A 22,168-nucleotide genomic window follows, 5' to 3' on the forward strand; every position below is an offset into this window, starting at 1 on the left:
TTATATTTTAGAGAGGAACAGAAGGGAGGGAGCAAAGAAAGGAGAGGCAGAGAGTGAAATATCAATTTATTATTTCATTTATATATGCATTTATGAGCTTCTTCTTGTATGTGCCCTGACCAGGGACCCAGCATGCAACCTTGGTATATTGGGACAATGCTCTAACCAACTGAGCTACTTGGCCAGGGCCTTGGGTAATTTCTAAATTCAAATGCCTGTAAGGGGGCTGTATTACCAGACTGAAGGGGTCCAATTTGCCTGCCTACATCAAAGCCCATTTACAAGAAACGAGGCTTGCAGCAAAGAAAGTAAGGGTTTACTTTTGGGAAGTGGTCCACACCCAGAGTCACAGCTAATAATCCTCAAAAACCTGGCTCCCTGGTGGCTTCCAGGAGATGAGTTACAGAGGGGAAAAACCTTTAACCTTGGTGACTAAGGGAGTTAGGGTCATGGTCAGGGTCGTGGTCCATACTGATTGGTCAGAGCTAGGGTAGGGGTAGGTGATCAGTGCATCTGGTCCTGATGCCAGCCATGGTGTCGTTTCATCTGGTTTCACAGCTTTTCTCGCCCTGGAGCTGGAAGAAAACTGTGGCCTAGATGTTCTCTCTAGTTTGATTAAAACTCTGTCTCTGTGGTCAACAGACCTGAGGCTTTCTTCCTAAGTTTATTTGATGCTGAACCTTACTGTCCTGAGGCATAATGATTAAGGAAGTGGGAAGAGGGAAAGAGGCAGGTGAATCTGGGTGCTGGATGAAGTCAGTTTGCATCAAATGGAAAGTATAAAAGTCTGTATGAAAGACATGAAGCTTCTCTGTGGTTACAGCTATTTCTTCTCTTGCCTCAGAAAGTGTCTGGGCTGGGGCTAATGCATGGAACAGCCTTCCCCTGAGTATCACTGGTCACTGAGTAGAAGAGGTTGGGAGTATTTCTCCAGGTAACATAGAAGGAAAAGAGAGAACCAGTGTGTTGAATTATGGCAATGGCATTTAAAACTTCAACATGTACTGACACATTTCACTTCCATTCCACTTTCCCTGGTTAAAGGAAGTCACATGCCCATTTGGTAGACAGTACTACTGATTTCCCTCCCACCTGGGTCAGAAGCTAGCTACCCAGCTGTAGGGGACTAAAGTGTGTTTTCTTTATAGCAGAGATGGTATGGTGCTCTACACAAACCAAACTCTTAGAAAATTTTCATATGAAGAATGGAGATAAAAGAAATAAATGTAGGGGTAGAAAGAAAAGCAGCAGTAGCCATTGAGTACTGTTGACCATAAGAAATGTCCAACCCGTCAAACTGTGATTTTGAGTCAAACTGATGACAATTATTGGGAGGCAAAATCTGAAAGGATGGAGGAAATGCTCCAGAGAATGGCAGCTTTTTAGCTTATTTTGTACATTAGAATCAAAAGAGAGCATGTAACGGGAGGTTTCATAAAATTCACTGGTGGTAGATTAGGGAGGCAGGAGAAAGCAAAGCAGGGAAATCTCTGATATTGGATAGAGTAAAATGGAAAGATGCATGCTTATTTTACGTCGGTGGGTATGAGACAGTGAACAACATTTACAGCACACAGAGATGGTATTCAGGAGACAAGATAACAATGCGGGGCCCTGGGGTCCCCTGAGGAGTCTGGAAAGGGTTACTCTGACGTTACAGTACCAGCGAAAATGAGTATTTTTGCAGTGTCAAGAGAAAGAAATTTGAAATGACAAAGCGTGGAGAAGTTCCAGTGTGGTGGCAAGATTTTATTGGGGTTAAGGGATATAATACACTATCAGAGACGTGAGGGCTTACAGGCTGTAGCAGCAACTGCCCTGAAGCTTCCGTTAATCCTCCATAACAGTTATTTTCTTGGTTTTTAGTAATGATCAAAGTGCCATTAAAACTATCCAGCCTAACTCACTGATTCTTCCTGGACTTGAGTCACACCCTCCTCCTGACCAGTCCCTTTCTGGGACTGACTAATATTCTGTACCCTTCATCCAATTTACTTTTCCAGTTTTTCCCAGGCTAAGGTCTGCCCCTTTATGTCCCCATGTTGGCTCTTACTGCAAATGCCTGAAAAGTAGAAGCATTTCCCCCTGGCACAATCTTGACTTTTTTTAAATGTTCACCAAGGACACTTTTTTTTATTGCTTTTACAGAGAGAGGAAGGAAGAGAGAGAAGCATTGATGCGAGTGAGAAGCATTGGTTGGTTGTCCCCATATGTGCATGTGCTGGGGGTCACACATGTCATACTGGGATGGAATCTGCAACCTAGGTATGTGACCTGACCTGGAATCAAACCCACAACCTTTCGGTTATGGGACAATGTTCCAGCCAACTGAGTCACACCAGCCAGGGCCCATCTTGACTTCTGTTGTGCATATCAAAAAGTTCTGTTACGTCATCTGGTTTCTCTGCACATGTGCCCAGAAGATAAATTTTCCTCTCTACCTCCCTCCAATAATCTATTCCTGGGCTGGCAGCATCCCCAGGGTGGCTGTCTGCCTGCTTGGAGTATTAAGTCTCCTTTCCTATAGTCTCTTCAAGTCTGTAAATGCTACACCTTCCTAGTAAGCTTAATGGAATGCTGTCCTAATATCTGATTCAGCTTCCCAGTTTATTAAGCTTAATATTGGATTCCCTTGGTCTCCTTCATTATTAATAACTAGCTAACAACCTATGCTAGCAGTTCCAAGGGTATGTTATCTTAGACACAAAAGGACAATAAACAGGCTTATTTAAGGTAAAGATTGACCTTTGTCAAAGAAGGTACAGGCCTAGGATATGACCACCAGCCATGACGTGCTTTTAGTTAGGAATTTCTTTATGGCCAGACCATCCTATGTGGTTGCCTTTGGTCTCTGGGTTTGTAAGCTTGTCATGCAGGCCTCCCCTGAGCTTGTGAGGTTTACTGCGTGGCCCCTCTTTTGTTCACCCTACCATTCGATCTCAACTTCAAATAAGTCAATTTGTCCGGTAAATATAAAGGGACAGGAAACTCATATTAGCAGGTTTCATTTTGAAAAAGCAGAAAGCAAAATAATGCACTGATTGAACCAACGTGGATGAGTAGGAAAGTAGGATGAAGAGAATCTTAAACTCATTGTATGGGGAGAACTTTGCTCAGTAGTCAGGTGGACTCTCCACTTAGTTGAGAAACAATATTATATGCATAAAAGTGTGATTACTGTGATTACTTCATCTTAGAGTTTTTCTATAATTTTGTGTTCTTAGAAAAAAATTTCAGAAAGTTTCAGAGTGGATGAAATACTTACGTATGTGCATATGCACTTTGATTATGTATGTGAACATGTTGCATAATTAAGCTTAAATATTTAAATGATATCTCATTTGTTGTATCTTTGGAGGGTAACTGTAACTCAGTAAAGAGTTTCCTCTCTAGTGTGTCTTGTTTTTACATAACGATGCCTGTTTTAATGAACCTTTATCTCATTACAGTGTAATACCAATTGTGATTTAAATATCCAAATGAAGGGAAAACTTTTCATAGTTCTCTTCTCTTTTAGGTGAATTAATACTGCTTAATCCATTTATTTTTTATTTTAAAATTAATATTTGGTTAAGATAAACTTAGTGATAAAAGACATTGACATCTTTAATAGCAAGAAAAATTTTAATATTTTATAAAAAGATAATGAGACAACTACCAAGTCTCAGGAACAAGGAATGAAGGAGGCCATCTAAAGTATTAATTGGGTTTAATCACAACGAAACAATTAACAGTATTTTTTAGTATCTCAAAACAACTCTGTGACCTTCAATGCAAGTCAAAGACAACATGTTACTATGTTATTATCAATGGAAGAATAAATTTCCCTTCTTTTCTTAGTTTCAACATAATTTACAGAATAATTTAAAGTATATTATATTTGAACTAATTCCACCCATATTTAACAATATTATTTTTCCATTTTTTGTCATTCAGTTTATTTTTCTTTAATCAGAGAGGAAGATACCATGAAATAAAAGACAAATTCCACCAGGTCGAAAGAGCAGTGATTGGTACAGTATTGTCCTAGGTGCATACCAGTGCGACCAATCTAGAAACTGCCTTCCTGGTTGGTATCCATCCCTGAATTAACAAAGTGCTCATTTGCTGCCATTTTGATAGTGGAAATGACCTGCTGGTCAAACAGGGCCATTAATTTTGAATGCATTGATAAAGACATAAATTTTTCTGAATATCATATTGAAAGATAACATGTTCAGCTTCTTTTAAGTACATTCTACTATACCTAAGAGCTCATTATTTTATAGGTCTTTTTTTCTCAATGGAATTTAAAAAAATTTGATGATGACCTTAATGCATTTTAAATAACAATAAATATTGTCCACTCTAAATCTATAACTACTGTAACTTTATTAATAGTGTATATACTAGCTTAAGATCCTATTTTTCTATTTGTTTCATATTTTTATGTAGTCTTTAGGAATATGCCATTATCTCTGAAAAGAGATGAGTCTTTTGGTGAAATTATTGGACTAGAAGGAAATTGTTTGCTTTATCAGGAGTTTTATGTATTGTCATGAGTAGTTGTATCATGGTCCACCTTTTACTATCTGCATAATTTCTTCACCATTTAAAAGAGAGTGTTAACTTTATGATAATAGAAATTCATTATATTGGAAAATAAAATTTTTTAAGATACATTTTATGTATGTATGTATGTGTGTGTGTATATATATATATATATATCCTTTTAAAATTTCATTTGAAAGCTGAGCAAACATTCCATTTCAAAAGATGTATCTTCTAGCAAAGCAATTCACAAAATTCCTCTATTTAGGAGTAAATATTCAATTCAGTAGAATCAAATAAATAGTTGTAAACTTAATTATTCATATAGCATTTAGTCTTATTTAAATACCAAGCACTTAGTTGGGTCCACCGTTTTATATTTATTTGTCCCTAGAAAACATCAAACTGCTTTTGGAACATATGTGTGTATCGTTTACCTCCAATACTGATTTCTTTGGGCAGTTGGTTCTGCAAACCTCCTTCTATATAGTTTCTTCAAGTCATGCAAACAAATCTGAGGCCAGGATATACAGTGCCTCTCAGTGCCTGTATCCAATAATGTTGCCTTATAATCTTGACATATTGGTAATTTCCTTGAAATATAAATCATTACTCTCTATTTCTAGAACACATTTCAAATGATTTAGGTTAAGGTTTTAGTTACATTTTTGCTGAATGATGAAATTCATTTACTGTTTTTTCTCTTATTTTTTATATTAGGAAGAATGTTTAAACTTGGATCTTTTAGCTCTGTTTCCCCTTCCCCCTCCCCCTTCAGTTATAATTGTTCAGTGTCTGCCACCTGAAGATGTTGTGGTACTCGGAAACTTTACTCAAAGATGAGATATAGTTAGATTCAGAATGAGCAGTGCAAACTTAGAAAGATAAAAGCAAGGTTTTAAAATCTAGCTGTTGATAGTGTTACCATACTCTAGGAGTCTGCCTGCCTGCCTGCAGCAAAGCCTGATAAGACATGAACAAGAATTTGCAGCAGAGAAAGTAAGGGTTTATTTGCAGGAGGTGACTCACTCCTGGAGTCACAGGTGAGTCATGCTCAAAGACGAGGCTCCTGGTGACTTCCAGGGGGTGGGGTTAGACAGGGAAATCATTAGTCCTGGTGACTAAGGGAGTTGGGGTCATGAGCCTTACTGGTTGATGCCCGTGTAGGAGTAGCTGATCAGCGCATCTGCTCCTGGTGTTAGCTGTGGTGTCACTTCATTTGGTTTCACAGCTTGTCAGGGCCAGAGTCTGATACACAGCTGAGGCCCAGATGTTCTCTTTAGTTTCATCAAAACTCTGTCTCTGGGGTCAATGGACCCAGACTAGGAGGCCTTCTTCCTTAGGTTATTTGATGCTGATCAGTACCTCGTTGTCCTCAGGGCTTAATGCTTAAGGAAGTGGTCACGCATGGGAGAAGGAAGCAGGTGAGTCAGGGTGCTGGGAGAGGCCAGTTTGAATTAAAAGGAAAGAGAGGAGAAAAGGTCGTGTTAAAGAAATGGAGTTTCTGTGCTGTCATAATAAAGCTGAGCTTGAACCCCTAACAAGAATTTATGTCTCTATGGCACTTTCCTGATTTCAGAATTTGCTCAGATTATTGTGCTTCTCACAGTAGTCCTTTGGTAGGTAGTGCATTTATACATGGAGAAACCAAAACTCAGAAATGTGAAATGAATCCCTAAATTGGGACTTAGAACCATGATTTCTGATTTCAAGTGCAAGTCTCTCTTTTACACCAGGGTTTCCACTTGTTGGCTGAGAACCCCCTGGAGGAGGGAGATTTGATGTGGAGCCTGAGTCACTCACAAGAAGCCATCGCTGTGTGATTTGAAGCTTGTCTTACACTTCTGTGAACTACTGATTTGAGTTATATGTGGAATAAAATACAGATTCATTTTAAAATGTTACTGTATCAATAATCATTTATTTGTCCTTTACATATTTTCTTAATAAACAGATGTATAGCCTCTGTCAAGTGTAACCTGAAGGTTAATAGCTTCTTCTTCCTTTAATATCAGCCAATGTCAATGTCAAGCAAGTTTCTTTTCCTTATTTTTCTTTCTCCCCCACCCCTCACTTGAGGACATTTCTTCTTGCTTTCAGGGAGAGAAAGGAAAGGACAGACAGAAACATCAAAGCTAGAGAGAAAAGCACCATTTGGTTCCCTCCCATTTATACCAGGACCAGGGATCTAATCTGCAACTCAGGTGTGTGCTCTGACTGGGAACTGAACCCTTAACCTTTCAGGTACAGAATGATGCTCCAGCCAACTGAGCCACACCAGCCAGGCTCAAGCCAGTTTCTTAACCTCTTTGGTGTCTTTATCTCTCAATTGTAAAATGGAGATACTACTGCTTATAGGGTGCTGTGAAAATAGAATGAAGTAATACATGAAAAGTACTTCCTGGCATATAGCAAATACTCAGTAGTTGTTATCTATTACTTTCATTATTAGTCATGTCAGTATAGTAGTATACAAGTCCATTAAATGTTGTGATTTTAAAAAGCAGTTTTTGTACTTCAACATGTGAATCAATTCTTCATGCTATATTGCCTGTGGGCCTCTTTATTTTGGTTAAAATTGGCAAAACAATTGGGCTATTTCACATTTCTCTGTGACTTAAGAACTCAAATTTTAGTTATAATTCAAAGTTAGGGCATGGAGCTTCAAAAAAAATGGAGAGATAAGGCAAATAGGGTCAATTTGGCATTCTTAGTCCTCACTTCCCTGGAGTGATGGCCCTGGGACTGAGCCCAGTGTGTTCTCTCCAGCCCACAGGATCGCGTGCCTCATCCTTTTTTTCAGCTCTCACTTTCAGTTCCAAGGTGTAGAGCAAATTACTACAGGGACCCTTGTAAAGAAAATTTAAAATTGGGGAAGAGCGAACCAGTCTGTAAGCACCTTGTTAAAAGAAACCACCTCTTCCTAAACTCAAGATAGGAAGAAATAGTTTAATAGTAATGAAATAAATTCACTACCTGTCTGTGCAACAGTATCAAAGAGTTCTAACAAACAGGAATGCTTTGATCTTCTTCAGCCAGAAGAAGATTAGGAAGCTCTTCATTGGCAGTTCATGGGGAGTTTGGGTACACTGATCAAAGAAAACTATTATTACTATAGACTAGAAATTAAAATATCTGAATACAAACTACTTCAGCACATTGTACTTCTTTCAGTGGTGAATTGCATATTTAAAAATTCAAATAGTCTTTTTATGATTACATTAAATTTCATTTTATCTTCTGTACTCCAAAATAAAAGACATTAAAATGTTTTTAAGTAACTTTATTCCCTTTGCTAATGGCTTTGGCATTATATGGTTGAGATGGAATGAGGGGACAATGTGTAGTGTGTATTTTATGGAATACCTGTAGGTTACTGTAAACTCAGTTGAGCAGAATTATATAAATTAGAGACTGCTTTGAGATTCTTTCACGATCTTAAAGAAAAATTCCCATAAGTTCTTCCATAATGTAATAGTAATATTGTTATGTAATTATAGATTCCACTTTAACTACTATAATTATACAGCAGAGAGACTTAAAGAAAAGGATAAAAAACTTTTATAATAGAAAGGGGTATGTTTGTGGGCATTTTATTGTAAGGATTTAAACATTTGAAATGGGAAACATGAACATCACTTGAAAATATGCTTCTGCTATGGGAGAAAATGCTTCTCTGTGAGTAGCATAAGAGAAAAATAAGTTATGTTATTTTTGAGTGAAAATGTAGACATTTCCTGTAGATTTTTTACTCATCAAGAAAGAGAATCCCTTGCCCTGGCTGGTGTAGCTCAGTGGATTGAGCGCGGGCCTGCGAACCACACGATCGCGGTTCGATTCCCAGTCAGGACACATGCCTGGGTTGCAGGCCAGTTCCCAGCAGGGGACTCATGAGAGGCAACCATACATTGATATTTCTCTCCTTCTCTCCTTCCTTTCCTCTCTAAAGATAAATAAATAAAATCTTAAAAAAAAGAAAGAAAACCCTTATTTTTGTTAATTGCATGTTCTGGATCTGAGCTGGGCGTCTGTGTAGTTGATAGCTCCTGCCTCTGAAGCCATCAGGAGTCATTTAACAAAGTATGTATTAAAATGCTTTGGGAATAACTATGCCTAAGGGTGTGGAATCATAAACAGGAAAAAAAGTCTTGCAACAGAGGACAGCTCATTAAAAATGTGCTGATTAACTGCAAGAAAGACAGAAGGAAAGGCATGTCCCCACCTCAGACAACATTCATCTAAGCCCAGTGCCCGGCACTAAGTTACACTTCGATGCAGTACGCTCCTATCCTTCATTCTACACTAACTCCCTCCGAAAAGTAGAAGAAAATAATAATAATGCAAAGATCCACAAAGGAAACCCTACAAAGGTTGTGCAAAAGATCTTTCCATACCGAAGTCAGTGGGTCATTTCATGATTCAGACTTACTAATAAAAATAATCCATGCCTTTGAAAGTTAGCCAGGTCTTGGATAGTAGTTTCAAACTAATTTCTCTAAAACCTCACTGTAAAGGAGGAACAGAGCTTCTTAATTTTGGAAGAGGCAGGGCAAGGTTAGTGGCCCACACACTCCCCTCCTCCCACACACAGTCAACAAGGATTGTTAAAGGAGAAAAGAAAGTGATGGCTGAAGAAGTGCTTTGTGTTCTTCCGAAACTCGCATCTGCATGACGTTCTTAGCTTCTAAATAAATAAGACGTGCCGGACAAATGAGTAGCATATAGAGGAGCCATTTTCCCTCTCTGATGTCATCAGGAATGCTAATGAATTCCAGGGCCGTGCACTCGTCTCCTGAGGACTTCCCAGTGCAGTCTTTAGAACCAGAAGATTTGTGTTGATTGGAACACAGGGATCTGTTCTATCTTATATTAAAATATGCCAGCACTGGATTTGGGTGCATGTGTTATGCAGCAACATTTGTATTAGTCAGAGTTGAGAAATTTAATAAAGAATAATGTTTTTTTTCCCCATGAAAGTATTTACAGGACTGAGTGATTTGATGACTAATGGACATATTTAAAGGGCATCTGTTACTTACTGACCATAGTAAATAAATAAATAAATAAATAATAAACAAACAAACAAATTTGTTCCTGCTGGCAAGTCTGTTTCATTTGTTTGTATGTTTATTTTTTGGCAGTAGAATCATATGCTGAATGTTACCCCTGAGACTTTTTTAACATATATGTTCTAATAGGTACCTAGTCAATTTTAACTTGTAAGGAAAACATACTTTACGTTGGCTACATGTTAGAAGATGAATCTGAACTAGTGCTTTCCAACAAGTATGCTGAAAGAATTTTTAAAACATGCAATACCTGACTATTTAGTCAGGGCACTGACCTCTTTCCTGAGACTGTCAAATAAAAAAAATGACAATGGCTAACACAACAATAGCTGTCCAGTGTGAATGAATCAAAATTATAGCTATCGTTTTCTCAGATTGGCAAAAAAATACAATTTTACTTTCTGTGTGCTGCAGAATTTTAGTAAATAGTTTTGTGTGCCATGAGATGACAAAGCTGAAATTTGCTGAACTAAACAAATCCCTGTGCAGAAAATGCTGGTCAATTTGGTATGGCTTGCTAATGACGATGAACAGAATCTTAACAGAAAAGAAAAAAGAAAAGCAAAGAAGCAGTAACTTAGTATATCTAAGGGCGGCAAGCCCTATGCTACATAAAGGGTGAAGTTTACCTTCTCGCATAAAGAAGGGCATACCTCCGGGATCATAACACAAAGGATTTTAAGATAAGCTACTAATGTTAATGAGAAAAAATGGCCAAGTATATAAAAACAAAAACAAATGAACAGACTGATGACTGCATCTCAGTGCTGAGTGGCTGTTCAAATAACTACTCTGGGCTTCAGGGCCTGGGATGATATAGGGAGTGGTGGGGACTGTGGCGCTCTGCAGACTGCTGGCCCTATCTATATAAAAAAGCACTTGGTTCAGCTGATTGTTGCCATGTGAAAATGTGGGTCCAGTGAGGCCAAATTTTACAACTCTTCAAGAGACACTGGACATCTAGGTTTTATGTGAAATCTTTATTTTGAAACATTTGCTCAGAATTCAAATTCAGGGGAGGAATTGGGAACAATTCTTGCAAGCCAATCCAGAGCTACTTTTTGATCACACTTAGACCCTTGTTATAAATCTGTAATTTGTTCTTCCTGAGATACCTAAATGAGTAATGTTGGTAAGGTTGTAGAGGAAATGTTAGTGCTTCCTAATATACAAATTAAAAAAAAAAAACCCAGACAGTTACATTTATGGCTGAATAGTTGAGGGGTTTAGCTGCGACATCAGATTGCCTGTGTTTATATCCTGGTTATGTACTCTAGGAAAGTCACCAAGTCTCTCTGTGTCCATTTTCCACTTCAGTAAAATGGGAATGATGATGGTACAAGTGTCATACAGGTTGGTCAAGATTCCAATCAGCAAATTTGTACACAGTACTTGATCGTAATTGCTTGACAAACATTGCCAATTATTATTTTACAGTAAAATCATAGTCAGAGGATTTGCCTTTTGTTGTACTGGAAGGAAACAGCCATTGTCAATGTAGTAAGTCTGTGCTATCTTGAAGAATATGAGTTAGGAGGGAAGACTCTGGAGTCTGCAAGGCAGGATTTGAATCCTCGCTTTACTGCAACGTAACTAGAAGAAGTTACCTGGTTTTTCTAACCCATAACCCCCTCCTCTTTAAAATGGGAATAATAGCCTGTACTTCAAAGTCATAAGAACTCAGCGAGATAATATGCATCAAGTCAATGCCTGGCATCTAGTCAATACATGTTACTTGCTGTAATGATTTTTCCCCCCAATCTTTAGAAGTTCCATATTTGCAAACCCTCTTTAAGGAGACTTATGTATCATTACATGTGTTTGAAGAGAAATATATCACATTTGACTTACAAATTAAGCTTCATCTTAATGAACAATGTTATAACAGTGACACTCAACCAGGGTGACTTTACCTTCCAGAAGACATTGGGCAATGTCTGGAGTCATGTTTGGTTGTCATAGTTGATGAGACAGCAACTGGAGTCTAGTGAATAGGGTCCAGAGGTACTGCTAAATAGTCTGTAACACACAGGACAGTCCCCTAGAGCAAAGAAATATTCAGCCCAAAATGTTGCTAATGCTGAGCTTGAAAGTACCCTTCATTATAGCTATTCAACTACCATAAAATTTAGCTTGTAAATTTCTTTCCAAGCAAAAAAAGGGGAATTATTTATTTTTTCAAAACATCACCTAACTCAGAAATTAACATATAAACTAAAATCTGTAGAATTGCATACAATAAAATATTTTTAAATGTACACACATAATTGTATATATGCAAAATCCTATTTTCTTCTGGTTTTAAAAGTAATATAAGCTTGTGAAAGTTAAAAGATGGCAAAGGCAGTCTTTTAACTTTAAAAAGAAAGTGAAAGTACCCCCCCTTTTTTTGCAACTGTTCCCATAGAAAACCATTGGAAATATAATCAGGTTACAGTACTTCAGTTTTTTAAATATATGTGTATACTGTTCTCTAATTTCATTTTTTTTAAATGAATGTCTTTCTTTTGTCTTTCTAAACAATTCAGTCTTAAAGCTGTTTTGTAGGCTGGAGCAAGGCAGGCCTTTAGGAACAGTGACTTGGCCTGGGGTAAAGAGGGTGTTAGGGGGCCTGGCATGGGTACCACAACCCGAACAAGGTACAGAGGGGCAGCCCAGGGCAGGATGTCAGCCAAGTCCAAGTAGGGTGAAGAGCAGGACAGAAAGACCTACTGTGTGATGTTTTGAGGCCAAATGGGAGAGAAGTCAGAAAGCAAGCAAGTGCTCAAAGGATGATGGGACATGTGAAAAGGAACAAGAGCTAGCTAAAAGGAACCACAACTGAGACAATTTGAGTATTGAAGTAAGTAATGTAGACAAAGTTAGTTAACAGCTTAAAACACTTTGAGTAAAATAAGAAACATTAGTCAGTTAGGATGGAATAAGTAAATGAATAAAATGAAAGTTTGATGAGGAATATTTACAATGTCAAAAAAACCTCTCCACCAAAATATATTAATTAGAAAGGGAAAAGTGGTAACTTTACAGTGGAAATGCCTGGCTTACACTACCTTTTAGTCAAATGACCAAAGTAGCATCTTCAGTAATGAGACAAATCACACTGTGCACCACCTACCACCTACTGTGGTAGTCAGCTTCCAAGGAGACGATCTTCATGTCCTAGTATTTATGCCCTTGGTAATCTTCGTCCACGAAGAGAGGGGTTGACCTGGGTAGCCAATACGATACTACGGAAATTATGGTATGTGATTTCTGATATTAGTCCAAAAAAACACTGCTCGCTCTTGAGGGAGCCAGCTGCTGTATTGTAAGGATGCTCAGTCAGTCCTAGAGAGCATGCCACGTCGTGAGGAGATGATTTTTCTGCCAATCACCCCCACTGACTAGCCAGCCATGTGAGTGAATCACCTTGCAAGCAAGTCCTCCAGCACCAGTCAAGCCTTCAGATGATTATAGCCCTTGCCAGCATCTTGATGGCACCCTCAGTAGACCTCCCAGCTATGCAGCTTCTTTTTTTAGTGCACATAAACTATGCAAAATAATGTTTATTACTTTCTACTAGTAAGTTTTTCGGGGTAATTTAATATGCAAGAATGGACACTAACACAGATGCATTGAGAACACAGCATCGCTTCGGTGATATTCCTACCAGAGATGCACAGCCTGAATCTAGTCCTGATGTAACAGAAAACAAACATTAACTAAAAGGCATTCTGGAAAATAACTGACCTGCAGTCTTCAGTGGAGTCAAGGTCCTGAATGTGAAAGACAGACTAAGAAAACGTTCTGGAGTTAGGGAGACTAAAGATATGACAACTTTATATACAATGCTTAATTCTGAACTGGGTTCTTTTGATATCAGAGGTATTACTGGGATGATTGGCAAAGTTTGGAGACTGAGGATGAGATGATAGTAATGTGTCAATGTAAGTATCTTTGATGAATTGTGGTTATGTAGTGGGATGTACTTTAGAAAATATATACTAAGGTATTCAGAGGTGATGAGGCATCATCAGGTCTGCAAATTACTCTTGAATAATTAAAGAAAAAAAGTTATTTGTGCTGTTCTTGCATCATTTCTGTAAGTTTGAGATTATTAAAACATTTTTAAAAGTATGCAAAAATATATAGAATATGACCTTTCCTATAAAAGTAGACCCATCTAATCCTTTTTTAAAGGGATGAATAGTATTCAGGTTTTGTATAAAAAATCTTTTACCAATTTTTGATGGGCATTTAAATTGATTCCAGTTCATTTCTATTATAAACATCCAGTTCTTTGCTACTATGCACACTGTTAGTAAATATCCTTATTAACATGTTTTGTGCTCTTGTTCAGTTTTTGTCCAAGAATAAATCCCTAGAGTCAAATTACTGTGTGAGTGGATATTCACTCTTTAATCAGTTTAATCATAAGTCATTGTAGGGAACCATATAAAATCTTCTTAAAATAAAATTAAATTTATCATTTGGTAGTTATTTTCATTTGTTTTTCCCCCACTGGAAATCAGGCATTTTAAGAGTAGAGACTTCATCTGTCTCAATTATTACTGTTAAGATAGTCCGAGGCACTCAATAATTATGTATTGCAATAACAGTAATAGCATACATTTATTCTATGTCTAGAACTCTTCTAAGAATACAAATTTATTTATTCCTTGTAACAACCCTATGAGGTAAGTAGTGGGATTATTTCCATTTTGCAGATGAGGAAACTGAGTCAAACAAAGGCTAGACACTTGCTCATTTTTACAAGGAAAGAAATGGGGGAGCCAGAAGTACAGGTAGTTTTTCTGCAGTTTATGAACTTTTAGGTACTATGCTACCCTGGTTCTCTCTTATTGAGTAAATAAAGCAATGAATGAATAATCAATATATTTATTTAGTTCTTTAACCAATTACAAATTTCAACTTTTTTTCTTTTTTCAAGTGAAAATTGGAAGGGATGGACTACTCACTTTGTTAAAGCCAAATTAGTTGTATGGTCCTCTTGTACCAGGCTGGACTAAGCTATGTAATAGTACTGCTGCTGGAATTAATAATCATACAAGTATAGACTTCTGGCCAAGATGGAGGCATAGGTAGACACACTGTGCCTCCTCGCACAACCAAAATTAAGGACAACAAAAATTTAGAAACAAAAAAGCACCCATAACTGACAGAAAATGCAACTGTACGGAAGTCTGACAACCATTTATCTAGACCAGTAAGAGGGGTGGAGTCAGCAGCTCATGGAGAGGGGTGGCAGCAGAGAACCTGGTGGTTGGCAGACTCTGGGCGCAGGGTGGCAATGAGCGGACCCAGTGAGGTGCGTAAGGTGGCTGGCTGACTGAGGTCACACATTCACATGCAGATAAACCAGGCAAAAACATGGAGTGAGACAGACCACACAACCCAGGGCCCCAGTGCCAGGAAATAAAGCCTAAAAGCACTGATTGAAAACACTGTGGGGGTTGAGGTGCTGGGAGAGACTCCCAGCTTCATAGGAGAGTTTGTTGGAGAGACCTACAGGGTCCTAGAACGTACATAAACCCACCTACTTGGGAACCAGCACCAGAAGGGCCCGATTTGCTTGTGGGAAGTGACAGAAGAGACTGAAATCCAAGAGAGAGCGGAGCAAGTGCCATTGCTCCCTCTCTGACCCCACCCCCACATACAGTGTCAAAACTCAGCAACTGGGTTGCCCTGTCCCAGTGAACACCTGAGGCTCCGCCCCTTATATGTAACAGGCACAACCAGTCTTAAAAAAAGGCTCAAACAGAAGAACAGATCAAACACATCTAAGTAGCCAACCTATCAGATACACAGTTCAAGACACTGGTGATCAGGATGCTAACAGAATTGGTTGATTTTGGTCACAAATTAGATGAAAAATTGAAGGCTACACTCAGTGAAATGAAGGAAAATGCACAGAGAACCAAGAGTGATGAGTAGAAAACTGGGATGCAAATCAGTGGAGTGGACCAGAAGGAAGAAAGAAACAACCAAACAGAAAAGAAGGAAGAAACAAGAATTCAAAAAAATGAGGAGGGGCTTAGGAACCTCCAGGACATTTTTAAACATTCCAACATCTGAATTATAGGGGTATCAGAAGAAGGAGAGGAAGAGCAATAAGTGGAAAACTTATTTGAACAAATAATAAAGGAGAATTTCCCCAATCTGGCAAGGGCAATAGACTTCCAGGAAGTCCAGGAAGCTCAGAGAGTCCCAAAGAAGTTGGACCCAAGGAGGAATACACCAAGGCACATCATAACAAATTAAAATGAAGGAGAGAATTCTAGAAGCAGCAAGAGATAAGGAGACAGTAACCTACAAAGGAATTCCCATCAGACTGTCAGCTGATTTCTCAAAAGAGACCTTACAGGCAAGAAGGGGCTGGAAAGAAGTATTCCAAGTCATTAAAGGCGATGACCTACATCCAAGATTGCTCTATCCAGCAAAACTTTCATTTAGAATAGAAGGGCAGATAAAGTGCTTCTCAGATAAGGTCAAGTTCAAGGAGTTCATCATCACCAAGCCCTTATTATATAAAATATTAAAGATACTTATCTAAGAAAAAGAAGATAAAAAATATGAACAGTAAAAAGACAGCGAACTCACAGTTATTAACAACCACACCTAAAACAAAAGCAAACTAAGCAAACAACTAGAACAGAAACAGACCACAGAAATGGAGATCACATGAAGGTTTAGCAACAGGGGAGTGGGAGGAGGAGAGAGGGGGAAAATGTACAGAGAATAAGAAGCATAGATGGTAGGTAGAAAATAGACAGGGGGAGGGCAAGAATAGTATGGGAAATGTAGAAGCTAAAGAACTTATAACACATGAACATTGAACTTAAGTGAGGGAATATGGGTGGGGGAGGGCGTGCAGGGTGGAGGGGAATGAAGGGGGGAGAAATGGGACAACTGTAATAGCATAATCAATAAAATATATTTTAAAAATAATCATACAGGTATAAACTATAAATCATTCTCACTAAGAATTTATGGATGTGTAAACAGAATATTTGCTTTGTATTACAAATAAAACAGTAAATCTGGATCTACAGCCAGAGTCTAGGAGGCAGAACCTGTATTACTTTGCTAATTTTTTTAACCACATCCCTTGCTCCCCACCAGGACTCCTACGCTCCTGCCCCTTTCTGCACCGGGAACACCCAGGTCCGACTCCCAGTCGGAAATCCAGCCACCCTCCAAGCTCCCCTCAGGAGTCATCTCTTCCACTGAAAACTGTTTTACCTTGGTGTTCTTTCTTTATTTTTCTTTTTGCTCTCTCGTATGGAGTTTATTAAACATTTTACCATAGATTTCTGTAACTCATGTAAAAACATAATCTTTTCTATTATTGTCAGATCATTTTAAGATTCCCCAAAGAAATACATATGCGAGGCCCAAGACCAAGTCTACCCTCCTTTTGAATGTTGAAATGATCATTCCTACCCCAAAACTTCCGGAGTCCTTTATATAGTCCTCTCTCAATACCACATTGTAAACTCACCTTACATTAATTGTGCCAAGTCCTCATCTCCCGTAACAGGCTACACTGTCTTTTAGTTTTATTCATTTGATAAAACACCAACATATTACAATATTTTGTGGAGACTATGGGATTAAATATATGTTTTAATGAGGGACTAAATTATCTTAGAGAAACATATTTGAGTTTTCAAAATCCTAAATCAGAAGACAACTAAAAATTTTTAATATTATATATTCCAAAATTGTCAGGCATTGTAAAATAACAAATGAATTGGTTAGATATGGCTTTTTTCATCTGATAGTTTGTATTTTGTCCCTAGTTTACAAGGCATCAAGAACCAAGAAGCGTAATTAGCTTTCATATCTAGACCTCATATCTAGCTTTCATATTTAGACCTCCTGCTTTGTTTATGGCTGCAAATACCAGCTTTGCTTCCACCTACGACTTCAATTCCCTTTTCTTTTAGTGGGTGGTTTAGGCACATTAAAGGTAATAAAATCAATCAAAGAGATAAGTGGATTTTTTTTCAAAGGCTAGTACTTAGGGATGTGTTCTTGTTAAAGAATTTTTTATTTTAAAAATATTTTATTTATTTATCTTTTTAGAGGGGAAGGGAAGGAGAGAGGAAAGAAACATCAATATATGGTTGCTTCTCGTGCATCCCCTGCAGGGAACTGGCCCCTGCCGGAAACTAGCCTGTAACCCAAGCTTGTGCCCTGACTGGGAATCGAACCTCGATCCTTTGGTTCGCAGGCCCACGCTCAATCCACTGAGCTACACCAGCCAGGGCTCTTGTTAAAGAATTTTAACAATAAATTTGTTTTCAAGTGTTTGTATAATACCACATCTTCCTGACAAATGGAAGAAGGATTGACCTTGAATCCTGTTCTGCATAAAATAATAAAATATTATTCTTTCTCCACATCTATATTTTCAAAGACCATCAGGGAACATTAAGTATTGTCATTAGACAGGATTATACTTGGTTGCTGGTAAAGGCAGTAACGTAGCCTTCAGCCCTATTGTTTCTATTCCCTGCTAGTTCTTTCTGTTACCCAGGGACTGGGACAAAGCTAAAGGCTTTTTGTTGCTGAAAGCTCAAACAGCAAGTCAAAGAGAAAGTTCAAATAGATATGTCTTTTAAAAATGCCATTACTTATGTAAATTAGCTGTGGTCCTTGGGTGCTGGTAAGCCCCAAGCATCTTTGGATTGGTTAGATAGTCTATCATGTTTTATTTATATTGGTGGTCTTCTAGAAAGCTTTGACCTCGAAGTCCTCACATTTAATTTTAATTTGTGCTTTTTTGTTTTAATTTTGATTAATTTTGTTTACTTTTTAGACTAGCTTCACTATCTTGTGATTTCCAGAAGATAATTAGGAACACTTCTATAAGATGTTACCATCTTTTTGTTTTTTACTGTTATTCATCTGGCCATTGGATTTGAGGTTTCCTTATGTTTATAAAGTAAGGTTAAACTTTAAGAAATCTTTTTCTTTGGGACTTTTTATGTTGTGAAAGATTTGAAAATAATGCCTTCTGACTACAATGGACAAACTCGACACATAGTCTGAAATATGTTGAGGACACCAATAAAGTCAAAACATGCATATTTTAAAATGCAGCCTAGCGGAGCCTCTTCATAAAATGCTGAGATGTTGCAGTGGTTCTGCCGGGCCTCTCTTTGGTATTGATGTTAAGTTAAGTTCTTGATCGTACCCTTTGTAGATGAATTCATTTAGCGGGCAGCTAAGATTCTCCCTGCTGTTTCTACATGCATTGCATTGTAAATTAACAAACTTTATTCAGGAAAGAATATGTTTTGGAAAGCATACATTAAAAGTAAGTCATTATTACTTTGTGTATTAGCCACAGAATTTTTAAACAGGCTTGCATTTCATGTATCATAACTGTAGCTTTTTGGCTGGTTTTGAAATAATCCCGAGAACTTCATCAATTGCTCCGGTGGTGATCCTTCTTGGCAGGGGGTATTCTTTCTCCTTAGATCTGTAGCTCTGTGATGCATACACATAAAACATGCCTTTGTTCTCAAAATCTCTTTTCTATCTGATTAGTGTTGTATCCGAGTGATTTGTCTCTGCTTCTCTTAGGTTTTTTTCCCTTTTCTTTTGCCCTTAGCCTGTCATTTGTGTGAATAAATTCTTTTACATTCAACAGAGGTATTAAGTGCATTTTTGATGACAGAAGGCAGTAAAATAGTAAGTAAGGAGAAGAGTGGGGTAGATGAAAGGGAAAGGAGGAAAGAAGGGTAGAAAAGGGAGAGAGTGGGTGTGGGGAGAAAGAGCGAGCAAAACAGGGGCTATGGAGGTTTGTGAAATCTTGGGGGCTGGGGTGGGGGCGTGCAGGGAGATCAACAGACCAGCATTTTCCCCAGGCTTGGGCTCAAGCTTGTGAAACTACGACTGTATTAAAGAACCTCAACTGGGATTTGCTGAGGACAAATGCTGTAATGTGTTAGTCATCCATTATCTGCTTCTATTTTTGCAGGTTCTGAATGATGACTGACGCGGGTTTGTGTGATACCCTTCACAGTCCCTGTCATTGTCGAGTGATAAGGAACCTGCAAGTCTAGCCCCAGCGCCAGGGGAAAAAAAAAAAAAACCAGAGGCTCTGGAAGAAGGAAAGCTTCCGCTTGCGGACCGGACAAAAGTACCGCCTTCCCAGGGATTTCCGCGTGAGACTAGGGATAAAGACTCCTCGTCCCGTCCAGCTCGTCGCTCGCAGCCAGATGGTGTGTGGCCGCTGCAGGACGCCCGCCGCGCCCCGGCCATGAAGTAGCGGCTGCTGGCTGCGCCGCTGCCCGAGCTCCGGCCGAAGCCCAGCGCTGCGCTGCCCGGTCCTCTCCCGGCGGGGCCGGAGCGGCGTGGACATGGCTGGCGTCCGTAGCCTGCTAGTTCTCCTCCTTGTTTTTAATAGCAGCTGTTTGTGTTTCAGAAGCCCGCTTCCCGTCTTTAAGAGGTGGGTGAGAGTGTGTGTGTGTGTGTGTGTGTGTGTGTGTGAACACAAGCGGAACGTTGTTTGCGCGGTTGCTGTGCATGCTGTTGATAATTGTAATCACTTTTACGGAGCAGAGCGTGGAGAAATAAATGTACAAGGCTGATTTACTTTGGGGAACCGACTTGGGATTTTAGCACAGTAACTTCTTGTGAAGTCCCTCTTGCAGACGTACCCCACCGTGGTGTAGCCAAGCTGCACTTGGCTTTCAAAACTTCAATTAGAAGTTGTGATTTCCAATACAAATCGCTCCCTCTTGGGGAGATATTTCAGAAACTACATATCGTCGTTTAGACTCGACTGTCTTCTTAGTTTATAATAGCTGAAAGGATAAAATATCAGTATACGTAAGTGGTGGGGAGAAGCAGATCACGGACTGTAATAGCTCACGAGAAAACACTGAGCTGTATACACAGTCCTCATAATTACCATATTAAATATTTATGTACTTGCACATTTGTAATTCACCTCGAAGTCTTCTCCGTCCCTCCTCCCCACCCCACCCTCAGTTCAACTCTGCCTACTAGCGTTATTATCGTCGGATTTTGTTTTTGACTAGTAATACTGGGCACTCATAAAATAGTTACAAAAATTTTACTGGGTTATAGTTCATATTTTTCCATTAGGAAATTGTCAGTCCTGTGATAATTTCTAATTTATTAAACCTGTATTTTCATTAACTAGAAAAAATTAATATTTTGACAAATTGTTATTGAATTGAGTTTTAAATGTAAGCTGCTTGTTTGTTTTGATTATATTTAGTTTCAAGTTGAGCATATATTGCTCATGGACTATAAAGTGCAATTCTGACAATGTTTTAGAATATTATGTAATTATCGCATCTTTTCATCAGGTCTAAATCAATAATCTTTCATTTTACATACATAGAATTTCTTTATATTTCCTTTCTCAAGTTAAGATTCCATTATGTTCCACAATATTGAAATTGTCTCTTTTTTTTAAGGTTTAAAGAAACTACCAGATCATTTTCCAATGAATGTCTTGGTCCCAGTAGACCAGTAACTCCTATTGATTCATCCGATTTTGCACTGGATATTCGGATGCCTGGGGTTACACCTAAACAGGTGAGAAGAATTCTGTATGTCATTACTCACTTGTTTATGTACAGTTCATGATTAAAGCAAAGAAACTGCATTTATAGCAGCGGTAACTTCTTTAAAAATAGGCAGTTGTTTTCAAGACTCCTCAGGGCTAGAATAATTGAATATTATAAAGAGGAGTAAATCTTTCAAGGTAAATCTTTCAGTTAAATTTCTTTATATTTCTTTATATAACTAAAAAAACTTATATCATTATTTGAAATGGAACCTTGAAAATTTATGTTTTGAAATTCTTGATGGATTAATAGCCTCTGTACTGGAACATGTAAGTATGTATTAAATTATGAAAAATTATTCTAATGAAAAGGAAATGATATTGAGCAGCTACATCTAAGAGATTACTTTGTTTAAATACCCTTTTAGCACAGCCACAAGCTAAGAAATATAACCCTGTGTTTACTGCCAACAATTTGGAAAACAACATTTCACACTTTTAAAAGTTAAAAGTACTATTCATACAGGTGGTTACAAGTCTGCTTGTAAGAGATATATTTTGAAGAAATATTTGCCGAACTCGTACAAACATGACATATGGAGCATTTTCAGTAGAATTAGGTTGTTGATAGGGCTTTCCCTATTTTAGGTACACACCAGAAGCTTGAACTGACTTCTCTCATGTGTGTACATGTGGTGCTTCATCAAGCCCCAAAAGGCCAGAATTAATTATGCTTTGCAACCCAGCAGTACAGGCGTTTGTGTGTGTCATTGAAAGATAGCCCTTTCTTTTCTAATGGCTGCAGCAATAGAGAGAGACCTGGGTATTTTAGAACTGCAATGGCTGATGATTCACGGTTGCAGATAACATTCTATTTTTCTTTTCTTTTAAATACTGAGAAAATAAAAGTATTCTACTTCTTGGGGAGATAGCCTTTGCCATTGGTGTGCAGAAACTCTAGAAAATACACATAGCCCTCTTTGGGAGGACGAAGGATCAGCATTCATGTATTTGA

General features: G+C 38.3%; 1 protein-coding gene across 13 annotated transcripts in view; it reads left to right on the forward strand.

The window, feature by feature from the left end:
- The window catches only part of PAM (peptidylglycine alpha-amidating monooxygenase), a 277,949-nt gene that overhangs the window by 106,811 nt on the left and 148,970 nt on the right, over positions 1–22,168 (forward strand). For 12 of the 13 annotated variants that reach the window (XM_037032081.1, XM_037032083.1, XM_037032084.1 and 9 more), the window contains exons 3-4: positions 19,591–20,061; positions 21,062–21,182. In XM_037032081.1, the coding sequence (XP_036887976.1) occupies positions 19,973–20,061; positions 21,062–21,182 (210 nt within the window). In that variant the 5' untranslated portion in view covers positions 19,591–19,972. Of the gene's footprint in view, positions 1–6,653; positions 6,735–19,590; positions 20,062–21,061; positions 21,183–22,168 lie in introns of those variants that run through there. The other variant, XM_037032082.1, reaches the window with a different exon arrangement.

The sequence above is a fragment of the Sturnira hondurensis genome, unplaced genomic scaffold (genome assembly GCF_014824575.4).
Source record: "Sturnira hondurensis isolate 20B ecotype Veracruz unplaced genomic scaffold, ASM1482457v3 Scaffold0021354, whole genome shotgun sequence".
In the NCBI taxonomy this organism is placed as follows: domain Eukaryota; kingdom Metazoa; phylum Chordata; class Mammalia; order Chiroptera; family Phyllostomidae; genus Sturnira; species Sturnira hondurensis.